This window comes from Strongylocentrotus purpuratus, unplaced genomic scaffold, assembly GCF_000002235.5.
Source record: "Strongylocentrotus purpuratus isolate Spur 01 unplaced genomic scaffold, Spur_5.0 spur5_scaffold_6, whole genome shotgun sequence".
NCBI lineage: Eukaryota > Metazoa > Echinodermata > Echinoidea > Camarodonta > Strongylocentrotidae > Strongylocentrotus > Strongylocentrotus purpuratus.
In genome coordinates this window covers 7097014-7109776 of record NW_022145612.1, presented here as the reverse complement: position 1 = coordinate 7109776, position 12763 = coordinate 7097014, and the positions used below count along the sequence as shown (strand labels likewise).

The following is a 12763-nucleotide window of genomic DNA, read 5'->3' as shown; positions in this document are numbered from 1 at the left end:
TTTTACATTGAGAGATTGTTTAAGGTATCAACATAATTCATCGACTGTAATTAAATGCCGAAAACCTGGGAATACACCCATGGACCCCATGCCAATTTACGCTCGCTATACCCCCCCACTTTGAAAAATGTTCCACGGGGCCTGTCTTCACTTCATGCGATCTGATGCCGTTGCTTGGCACTCAAAATAGATCTAAATAGAATCTAGTAAAAAACAGGAGAAAAGGAAAGATGCAAACGATCGAGCGAAGTACTTTCAGAGAGCAAGCGAAGAGTAAAATGTTATTTTTTATGGCAACATGTCTCGTCTCATAACAGTTATTTTAATGATATTCATCTTTTGAAAATGATTGACAATTCACATTTTGCTTTGCAATTGCTTGGAATATAAAACCCCCTTCATTGTCTAAGCATTTACATTCTCGAACAAAAGGGCGATTGATACTCAAGTTTATTTACATGGCACGTTACTAAAATACATAAGGGCATGCACCGTCAGCGTTGTCGGATACAATCAGGAATATTCTTAAATTTTGAGAGTGACTGCTGAAATGGCATTTTGTAAAAGACATAATAAGATGCATATTGACTCAATAGTTTGGTTAGGCATCTTGAAAAGGCACGTTTACATAATAGGCCTAGCTATAGATATTCCATTTACCGGACAAGGGCGCATTATGGCAATGGAGCCGAATAGAGCACATTTTGGTCTGAGTAAAGTGGGCACCTTTCGGCACTCAGCTCTCTACAACCTCCTCTAGATACTATGGTCCAGTGGTCCAAGACTTGGGGCATGCATTTCAATCCCTCTAAATGCAAAACCATGCGTGTTTCAAGAAATAGAACACCGGGTACTAAATCCTACAAAATCCTTGATGTTACCCTGGAGGAAACGAACCAGACCCGATACCTTGGCATCAATATCCAGAAAGACCTGGCTACGCTGGAATAGCCAGACTCATTATGCAACCGGCAAAGCCTCAAGGGTCCTTAACTTCCTAAGACGCAACTTCCATCACTGCTCATCTAATGTTAAAGAAAAGTTGTATCTTACTCTTGTACGTCCACACCTTGACTACGCCACTGCAGCATGGGACCCTTATACAGCCAAAAACACCTATGCTGTCGAGAAAGTTCAACGTCAGGGTGCACGTTTTGTCACCAATAATTATGGATGGGACACCAGCGTTACCAAGCTACTTAACCAACTCAACTGGGGATCTCTTAAAGACAGAAGGGAAGCACACCGTCTTACCTGCCTCTTCAAAATGATCAAGGGACAACTCGACATCGACTACCAATCTCACACCAACCCTATAAGCCAGACAGACTTAGACGAGGACACTCCAACCAATTTGAAATTCGCCACACCAACTCGGACGTCTATGCCAACTCACATTTCCCAAGGACTGTAAAGACATGGAATAACCTACAACGAGCAACCATCGACCAAACCTCCCCACTCTCATTTAAAAATGCAGTTACTAAAGAACTTTTTTCCAAAATGTAATCATCCACCCTCCCCCACCTCCAGTCAAAACTCTTCTTCGGCGTATTTAGGAGGAAAATAATCCAAGATCCAAGATCCTCATATATACAACTATTGCGTTGGCATTCCGACAAGAGTGTCAAAATGGTATGGAGTTTAAAGCATTGCAAATTAAAAGGTTGAAAATGCCCCTGTCTCAGCAGTTAGGTATACCATGCGATTGTGAATTATAAGGGCACAAAATAATATTAATGTAAAAGAGGGCACAATTCCTATAGTAACATGACATGTCCGGGCTTGTAATAATGGAGGTATTGCTTCCCCCCCCCCCCCCCCTCAGTATACCCAGATGGTGTGTGTCAGGACAGGTTGTGTTGTTGTTGTATTTGGTATAATCGATGTTTTATTCTTTTTGAGAATGTCTACGCATTTCACTTTTTTTTTCTTTTTCCTTTTCGTTCAGTCGGATATTGATGAAAGAATTAACAAAATTGCGGTTTTTTGCGTACAACAGAAAACCCCGCGGCAAATTATGTCATATTTTATCAATATTATTTTCTCTTCAAACACATTATTTTGGGGAAATCTTTGCAGTTTCTATAAAGTGGATTTATTTTCCGATCAACACACTTCAGTGACAGAATTCAGAGGCGGCCCTCCCGGGGAAGGAGGGGGCAGGAGAAGGGCAGGTACAATGTCCCTCGCTTTATACAGTAGCCCAAATGTGCCCCTTTTTACATATAAAAAGTACCCCTGTTACTATGTAAAAGTGCTTCTTCCCCCTTTCACCTCTGACGAGTGCCTTTTTTTTTTTACACGTGCCCCTTTTCATTCTCATGAATGCCCCTTTTAATCTCTGATAAGTCTCCCGTTTAATTTTAACATGTGCCTCTTTTTCTTTTTAATTAGAGCCACTCCCCCTCATAAAAGCCCCCTTTCACCGCCGATAAAGGCCCCTATTAAAATCTGATCGATGCCCCTTTTCTGTCAACAAATTAATGCACATTTTCCTATTATAAGTCCCCTTTTTTATTCCCATAAATGCCCCTTCTCATATCTGGTCAGTGCTCCTTTTCAGAAGCGATAAGTGCCCCTTTTCACCTCTGTTAATTTCCCTTTTATCAAGAATACGTAGCCCCCCTTTCCTTTCTAAAAAGGGACCTATCCCCTTTTAAAAAATGTCTCTTTTTACCCCTTATAAATGGCTCTATCCGTCGACAAATACCCAAGTCCCATAAGTGCCTTTTTCATTCCTGGTAAGTGCCTCTTTTCAGGTGTAATGAGTGCCCCATTTTTATCTATAACTACCCTTTCTACTTTGACATGTGCTCCGTTTCTTTTATTGTCTAATCCCTTTTGATAAGGGTCCCCTTTTCCTCTAATCATTAAACTTGGTCCTGTATTTAAAGGGACTAAGAACAATTTCCCCCACAGTTCGCTCTCTACGCTTGCTCGCATTTATAGATGATACTTATTAAAAGTCTTTTCAGTCTTCCGTTATGAGAATGTGGAACCCCATCAGGATTGTTTTTTCCTCTTTATAAGATGTAATTTTTTGCACTGAGACTTCATTAATCTTCGCTCGCTCGCAAATGAATATCCAGACGATCACATTCAACGGCAAAGTATGATGTATAAAAAGAAAGAAATATAGAAATCAATGTATTGGGTATATATCTATGTCTAAACAAAAATTGTATATTTGCGCTTTGAGTTTTTATATTCCCCCCCCCCCAGAAAGTGCCTATTTTTGTTGGTGCCCCCCCCCCCCCGACTTTGGAAGTCGCTCGGTCGCCCTTGACCAAATTAGTCGGTCTCAGGCTGTGCATAGCCTATCAAGGGTAGAGTCTTGAAAGTTGGTATGAAAGTAGATTTATCTCTTTACAACATTTTCCGTGGTCTGTATAGCCTTTATAAGCCTATTGTTAAAGGGCTCACATAATTATTATTAATTATTGTATTAATTCGTAAACTGAAGGCTTGTAAAATACGTTTTTATTTGAGAGCCAGAATATATAGTAGTAAAAACGCACTTATGGCTCTGAATAGATGCAAGTAGTGAGAGGGATGTGTAGGGGGGGGGGGGAACTCCCTAAAATCAGCCTGAGAGCCAGACAAGTCGTTCATAACACATTGTGCACGCAATGTACAAGCTGAATCCGCACAGAGAGTGCATTATAAATTCCATGTGGGTTCTCTATACCATTCATCGACACACACAAATATACACACGAACTGTACAGTGCAGTGCGGATCGGCTAAAGCAGACAAGAACTCCCGTGTACGTACTATCAGGTGTATGTTATGTACAGTATTTGACATACATTAACGAGCGCCGCCTGTAAAAGTGTGCAAGGGTATTAATTATAGCCACCAGTATAAAATGTTTTATCTGCATAATACGGGCATAATACTGAACCTGCAGGGCACGTCAAAGTCTCATATTGCACCATTATCAACGTTTTATAATATCGCATAACACGTTATCATTATGGCAACACCTATAAATCGCGTTGAACTAACTTTGCCTAAGAAAGTCGAACTTCTACAATGCCTTTCGCGAGGAGCAACATCAAAGAGTGTCGTGAAGAAGTTCGGGGTTTCCAAATCTCAGGTATACCGACTTGTTAAATCCAAGGACCGTATCTTCGCCCTGTATGAACTTGGATTAGGAGGGCAGAGGAAGCGCGACATGCGACGGCGAACGTGTAAGGAACAGGTTGTCAGTCAAGCCCTCCATGTCTGGTATCTACAGAAAGTTGCACGAGGTGAACGACTGTCAGGACCGATGGTGAAGGCCAAGGCTACCGAATTAGCTGCGGCCAAAGGAAGAGATTTCATCCCAAGCGGAGGATGGCTAGAGCGATGGAAACTGCGTCATGATATCTCCTTCCGAAAGGGACATAGTGAAAAGCATCAGACGGAATCCATGAATTCCAATTCCTGTTCCTTGGAGAAAGATGAAATGATGGAAATTATGTCAAGGTATTCGCCTAGCAATATCTTCAGTGCCTGTGGGACTGCTCTATACTTCAGAGGATATCCGGATAACGGCCGCTGCAGAAAAGGTTCTGAACTCCCCGGAGGCAAAGGAGCCAATGAACGAATAACTGTTATGTTATGCACCAACATAGATGGAACGGAAAAACTTCCCCTTTTGGCTATTGGTGAAACAAAGAAGTCCAAGTCGTTCCCCAAGGACGGTGGACGTCTACCTGTTTCATACACCGCAGCAACAAATTCATGGATGACGAGAGATATCTTTCAGGAATGGCTGCAACAATGGGACTTGGAGCTTAGAGATGCAAATCGCCACATCTGTTTGTTCGTTTACGACTGTCCTAGCCACAATCCTCAGGATATTCAACTAACTAACATCATGCTGAAGTTACTTCCACAACACAAGCCAAGTGTCCTTTGGCCGATGGAGGTTGGTGTGACAAAGATCTGGAAGGCACAATACCGAAGCAGATTATGCTGTAGGATAAACGCTGCTCTTGATGCCGATGAATGCAAACATGCCCTAGATGTTGCTGGTTCCTTGACTTTGTTGGATGCACTGTATCTCATCAAGGACTCTTGGAGTGCGGTTGCAACAGAGAACATCCTTGCTTGCTTCGCAAAGGCAAGCTTCATGAAGAGCGAACCTGACGATGACACTCTAGCATGTCTAGAGGATATCTTCACCAATATCCTCATACCAGATAACATGACGTTGCAGGAATTCGATGAATTCATCAGCCTAGATGATGACTTAGAAATAGAAGGAGAGCTCTCGGATTTAGATCTTTTATCAGTTGCTAAGAAAAGCCTAGATCTTCTGGATGGGAATGAACATGTTTCGGATGATTCAGACTCGGTGGAAGAGAAAGGTATACTCACAAGCGAACATAAGATCAAAATGCTGGACCATCTACGTCGGTTCGTTCAGGAGAATGCCATGAACCATCTGCTTCCCTTCGTCAAGGAGATCGAGGACAAGGTTTATTCCCAAGTCCACGTATCAGGCACTCAAGAAAATGTTAATTGATTGAGATTAATTATTATGTCTGTGTGATTTGTTTCGTCTGTATAATTTATATTATCCATCCCCCCCCCCCCCCATTAAGTTTCAGAGACCACCTGTGTCATTTTCAAAAAGGAAACTGGACTTATTTCAATGCTTGGTCAATGACATTTCTGGAACATGTTTTGTTGTACAATGTGTTGAAAAAAACTCTTCATGGAAATTGAATGGAGTGTTAATACCGGTGACGGGGAGGTCCGCCCATTTTGAAAACCGAATATGGCATACCTTTAGTATACAAGTCATTATACTTTTTGTGTAACTTAGAACCCCTAAAATGTGGTATCCAGTTACTTTTATTTGGTGATTGTTAGAAATGATTTCGAAATTGTGCTTGAGTCTTCTTTTACAGAATTCAGCTCCTCCATTGTACCTCAATCACCTTCTATTCGGGTCCATGATCAGTTTTATAAGTTGCCTGTTGTTACCGTATTCGATTATCGGTTGGTAATTTCTCTCGTTTATATATATTTGATTATAATCGCTTCGAATATTGTCATTGAAGATTCTCTTATTCAGATATGTGTAAGAGCGTCAATATTTATTTAAAAAACTTAAATGCACCATTACTAAATTAAAGTACCACCCACATATACCACTCAGTTCAGCTAACTTCTTGGTCAGACAAGAATTTCAGAGTAAAGTGTAAAACAACTCGTATGCCTCCAAAAGGCAAAATCTTTCCCACCAATAAGTGTTCTATAACAGTCTCTGTTCTTATACTTAACTTTCTGCATTGAAATTTCACGTAACTCCTTTACTGTTGTATTAAACTGAACTTAATAATGACGTTTTTGTTCAAATGTGAAGTGCTCTTTTATATAAGAATGTACGTTTCCAAGTTCAAAATTCCCTCTTAAAAGCTATTCTCATTTTGATTTTTGATTTTTTTTTCTTAAACCGAACAGCATAATTTCAGACCACTTGCCCTTAGCTATGATAATGAACAAAATGAATTATCTGGGGGAAACTACAGGACGATAATGAGAGAGAGACAGAGACAGATATACAGAGAGAGAGAGAGAGAGAGAGAGAGAGAAAGGGGGCGGGTGATGGAGAGTGAAATAACAAAGCGAAGGGACGGGGAGAGGGAGTAGGCTGTTGGAATGAGAGAGGAGAGAGGTGGAAAAACAAAGAGAAGATAATGGGGATGGGTAGAGAAAAGTAGAGGGATGAGCCGGAGTACGAAAAATGTGATCGAGTGCACACCAATCAAGGACAGTAAACATTTAAAAACTTCCATGGCAAAGTTGAAAGAAAATAAAAGATATCTGCAACCCAAGGGTCAAGAGCCCCAAAAGATGACACAGCTCTGAGAGTATTCATCTTATCTTCAAAGTCCAAAATTATGTAAACGGGGGGGGGGGGGGCTGGGAGGGAAAGAGAGGGAGAGAGAGAGAGAGAGAAGGGAGAGTGAGAGCATTAAAGATGATGAGAGAGAGAGAGAGAGAGAGAGAGAGGGAGAGTTTGGAGCGGTCGGCCAAATGGGTAAGCTTGAATGATATGAGAGGGGGGTAACTTTGCACCCCTCTTTAGCGCGTAGACTGCGCTATACTGCGCGAACGCGTACAGCTTAGCCAATATTTTATTGGCGCGCATCAAAATGAGGACCATTCAAGCTGCGCTAGCTAAACGAAATAAAGTTCAATGATGTCTGATGCAAAGTAGGCCTAGAGAGGATCAGCTGAATATATCACCCTCTCATTCTCTGCCAGACCCAGACGTATACTCTTGATTAGAATATCACGTATATCCAGTGAACACTATTGTAAGAGCTTAGACAATCTACAGCGTTTGCCAGGTAGAGTAGTTTTCCACTTAATAAGTCCGATCAGCCAAATGTGAACAGATCAGTGAAAATTGGAGTCTGGAAACACACAAAGGCCATGTCGTCGCCGCAGAGTTTGGATGACCTCCATGAGGAAGAACGAGATAGGCATGAGGAAGACATTCATGACAGAGATGGTGTTCATAATGGCTTTCCCGAGGACAAAAACACCCGGAGCCATCGACCGTTTCATCAGCATGGAAGCCAGAGAAAAAGAGTGATACGGAAACAAGGTTTGTATCAGACTGAAAAATAGCAATATTCTACAGTGATGTAAAAATACCACTACAGGGATAAGGCCTCGGGGACACACACGTGTCCTCATCATTAGGGACTTTTAGATTTGCACGACGAGAAAAGGATGCCACACGTCGCAGTCCACGTTCTCGACGTCCAAATCTAAAAGTCCCTATTAATGACAGAGAGAAATACAAACAAGAGAGGCGAAATGGAAGGAAAGGGAGAGAAAGAAAGAAAGAAATGGGTTGATAGGGAGATATCATTTGATTTGATTTATTTATTCTTCACTGATGCGTTTGATTGCCGTTGTCAGCTAAAGGTTTTCCAAAGGGGTCCAAGCCAAACAATAAAACAGAAACAAACGAATAAACAAAAATCTACTTGTGATTAGTAATTATAAAATAAAAAACATGTGCAAATTAAGTAGTAGTGGTCATAATAACACAACAACAAAAATGAAAAATTAAAATGAATATAAAATGACACATTGATGAATGGAAAGTGTCAAACATGAAAAATAATTAAAGAAAAAGAGAAAGGGTGGGTAAGAAAAAAGGTTTTTATATATTCAATGTGTTGAGTGTATTGTGGTTGTTCTTTAAAATTTGATATTGATGTTAACGTGAGTCCAAAAATATTACTGAAGTAGGGCGGGCATAGTTAATGAATAAAGCATGCTTCAAGTGTGTACCATCGTACATGCATACAGAGAGAGAGAGAGAGACAGAGAGAGAGAGAGAGAGAGAGAAGAAGAAGAAAGAGAGGGGGAGGAGAGATAGAGAGGGAAAGAGAGAAAGAAAGAAAAAAAGAAAGAGGGATAGAGAGAGAGAAAGAAAGAGAGAGGGAGAGGGGAAAGGAGCGTGGAAAGGCATTTTTAATGCCCCCTTCAATGTTTTAACCAACTTCCATCATCACGACTGGCTCTGCATGATTTCAATTCTAATATCAAGTAAACTAAAACCATAGGTAATTTTGGTCCCTACCTTCCCCTTTTCCATTGATATTGTCTAATTTGTTAAAATATTGACCGTCTGGGAAGTTGCTCTTTGGACTGTATGATGCATTATTTCAACTGCATCAGTTTTTCGATGAATCCCAAGCTTCCAGCAAAATAATAAAACGAACATTCCCCATCAGCGGATCCACCCCCCCCTGGATTTCGTTTTTTTTCTCCCTATTTGTTTCTTCTTTTCTTTTCAAAGATTTTACTAAAATGTCGCCCCTTTTTCACTGTTTACATTACTTTTAAATGCGTTCTTAAATAATCATGAATATTATTAGTATAAAAGTTCTCTTTTTTAAGTTTGATTTGCCGTTCATTGCACCTACTTCTATATTATTTGTGTTTTCACGGCCGTCAGTTTTTCGAAAGAACTGGAATTACCCTCATAAGATGTCGACTCCAGTTCAGACCGCGCTCTACAAGGAGGAAAACACAACGAGCGTTCCTCCTTCTCCCTCTCCTCCACGCCGTCGCCATCTTGGTTCGAAAGTTTCCGACATCAACCATCTACCGAAAGACGAACTTCACCGATTGGCAGCCCCCGTGTGGAAGTCGTGGAGGAAACATCTTAAGAACAACAGTCAGAGGAAAGGTGGAATATTTGATGTAAGTCTCTTTGTGGGTTAAAAGCGTTTAAAATGCCCGAGGTTGGGGGGGGGGGGGGGTGGGTCGGAATGGGGAATATTTTGGCAATCCGGAAGCCGGGGGATGTCCCGGGTGCCATTGGCCCAAATCTTCTCCTGCCTCCACCTGTCTATTCTGGATACACCATTGCTCCCGTTAGTTTACATTATTTATTGTTTTGTTTGTTTGCTGGATTGTACGTTTGTTTGTCTGATGTTGTTTTTTGCTTTTTGCCCTAGTTTTTTTTTTTTTTTTTACAGATTTTTGAATTTGTTGTCGATTCAGTAGAAAGATAAATCACATTTATTATCATTGGTCTGTTCAAGACGTATGGGAATATTTATTTCCTTTGTATACGAGAATTCAAATCAATGTTTATTTTCCTTGTCAATAATTTTACGCTTTATGTAGTTTTACACATTAATGTAAAATGCAGCTAAATATAGGGGTTCGGTTTTTTCATTTTAGTGTGGTATAAGTAAACTCGCTGTGCTCAAAATGTTCGTTTGGACTGCCGCCCTCTATACAGTGCGTCCCAAAAAAAACTATACAATTTTGAAATGGCTGCTGAATAAAAATATATGATCCTGGGGAAAAGTTTTATATGTATGGAAAGCTCATAAACTCAATTTTCATATGACACCAAAAAGTCCGAAAATAATTCATGCTTGGGTGAGCACTGCTCACTTTTATAAAGGGTATGAAAATTAGGTTGCGCAGGAATTAGCGTTCCAATCTGTGAGAGGTAACTCCTTTGGTGCTTACAAAATCGAGGGTGATATGATACATTCATGATTTGCTGAGTGAATTACATGGTTTATAAAACCAAAATTTTATGCATGAGTGAACAGAAATTTCATTTTTTATTTTAGCATTGTAACTTTCTCTGGTAGACTCAGTGGTGTGTTCATGTGAGTCAGGATGGGGTGATGGTACATGTTGTAATTTCCATCTTATAAACTGTGACTTTGAATAAAAACCTTCACCCCACATTTCAGTTATTGTAAGATTAGTTGAACATCTTATTGATTTACTTAATAACCAAATGGGGATTATGTAAATTGATTATTCAAATACGGTTTGTTGAAAAGAGGAATATCACAGATGTTGACTACTTATTCTTCATGTTACCCATTTACCATTTACAGAAACTCAAGTGCTAAAATGACTGGTTGGTTGGTTGATAGATTAAGTGATTGACTGAGTTATTGATTGATTATGATTGAATGATTAAATTGATTGAAATACTGAATGGTGATTGAATGCTTGATTGATTAATTGATTGACTGATACCGTACATTGTTGATTAAGTGATTGATAGCTGAATGTAATGGATTGTCAAGATATGCACAAGCACACCAAGGCAGAGAGAGAGAGAGAGCGAGAGAGCGAGAGAGAGAGAGAGAGAGAGAGAGAGAAAGAGAGGGGGAGGGGCATACATGTCCTCTTGACCCTTATCCCATCTACCAAACAAAGTCCTACCCTACATTTCACCTCCCCTGCACCATGTTCCATCACCCCGTCCTGACTCCCATGAACACTCCACTGAGTCTACCATGGAACGTTACATTGCTATACGGTAATAACAAATGCAATTCCTGTTCACTCATGCATAAAATGTTAATTCCATAAACCACAAATTTCACTCAGCAAACCCAAACTCATCACAATTGATCATTAATTGGTCATATCATCCTCAATTCCGTAAGCTCCAAAGGATTTACCTCTCACAAATTGGAAGGCCAATTCCTGCGCAACCTAATTTTCATACCCTTTACAAAAGTGTGCAGTGCTCACCCAAGCATGAATTATTTTCAAACTTTTTGGTGTCATATGAAAGCTGAGCTTATGAGCTTTCCATACATATAAAAAATTTCCCCCATAATCATATATTTTTTTTATTTGGCAGCCATTTCAAAAGTGTATAGTTTTTTTCGGGACGCACTGTAGAGACCCAGGGAGTACGCAATGTAATTCTTCCTATAGGTTTTACGAGGCAACTTTTCCCATGAAACTCAAAATAGCTATTCTGGATTGTCTTACTTTCCTTTTAAAATTGCTTTTAAAAATCAATAATATCAGTTAGGAGGTCAATCCACTTCAAACTATGTTGCCGTAGAGACAGGGACTAATCACTGAACGCAATAAAGCCCCCCCCCCCCCCCCACCGTTTGATTAGTCACAAGTTCCATTAAAAGCTGCTATAAAAATGACAGAAATGCGACATTAACGTTTACAGAACAGTACCTTTAATTGTTTTCCCTCTTGAACTATACTCAAAATATATGACCGAAAAAGGGGAATTCGAATAGAGGGAGAGGCAGAGAGAGACAGAGAAAGACAGAGAAAGAAAGAAAAGCGGTAGAAATAGAAAATGTGATTGGAAGGGTGATGTAGACAGTGAGAGAGAGAGAGAGAGAGAGAGAGAGAGAGAGATAGAGACAGAGAGATATAGAGGGGGTGGGGGTCAGAGAGAAGACAACAGATCTATGGATAAGTGGTGAAAAGGGGTGGGGAGAAGCAGACCTGGGGAGAAGTAGGGGTAGCCCACTGACAATAAACAAAATGATGTGATTGCCCTCAGGCATCATCCCAATAAAGAACATCATCTATTGTTCCGCTTGTCACCTTAATGACATGCACGCTGCATATTTCATTATCATTGTATTGATCTCATGTTCACGGAAGAGGAACATATAACAAAACGATTGAACTATTCTCAGTATGTCCTTTTCAATCGATTTGACTGATCGTTGCCAGTCAGTCCCTCAATGGGCTTATAGAGACCCTTGGGATTATGTATGCAGTATTATTTTGTCACAAATTAAAATGTGTTGCAAAAACAGGAAACGCAAAATAGAATCCTAAACAGTATGGAGAACATTGCAAAGGGATGGAGAATGTCTATGGAATGCACTATTGTAGGGCGGAACCTCATGTACATGTCTATTGATTTGCCAGAGATTAACCACCCCCCCCCCCACACACACACACAAAAAGAACGAAGTAAATTGAACGAGTACATTGAATAATAAATTAAACAAAAAAACAAAAAAAGTTAAAACAAACAAACTATATATATATATATATATATAGGAATTTGCTTGAACATTGAGGGGGCACTTTCACTGCATTTAGCACCAATAGGAATACATTTTACCGTACACTGCCCCTCCCAACTCCCAAGACAATTCATTCATCAAAGGTATATTCATTAATAACGGTGTACTTTTACCATTACAAAATGAAGATTGCGAGGGGTGTGAATGATGGTTGGGAAAATTGCCAAGAAGATTGTTGAGGGATGAACCGCAGATCATTTAATGATTTTTGTTTTAGAAAGTAAAGTCAACATCTCATTGACTTATCCTATATTCCTTCTCTAATTATAAAGCAAGCGTGGGGCCACGAAGAAGGACAAAGAAAATAATAGCAATAAGAAAGAAAGAGAGATGGGAAAGAATAAAAGGATCACTGTCATTCGATCGAACATAATTAAAATAGACCTGAGATG

At 40.0% G+C, this 12763-nt stretch overlaps 1 protein-coding gene across 1 annotated transcript; it reads left to right on the top strand.

The window, feature by feature from the left end:
* Positions 1-3757: 3757 nt before the first annotated feature.
* On the top strand, positions 3758-6856 carry LOC105441642 (tigger transposable element-derived protein 4). The gene has a single exon (XM_011672961.2). It carries the CDS (start codon positions 3980-3982, stop codon positions 5516-5518), a length of 1539 nt encoding a protein of 512 aa, XP_011671263.2. The 5' UTR covers positions 3758-3979; the 3' UTR covers positions 5519-6856.
* Positions 6857-12763: the final 5907 nt, after the last annotated feature.

Coding starts and splice junctions, on each gene's coding strand:
- LOC105441642 (XM_011672961.2), top strand. CDS start 3,980: ATGGCAACACCTATAAATCGCGTTGAACTAACTTTGCCTAAGAAAGTC.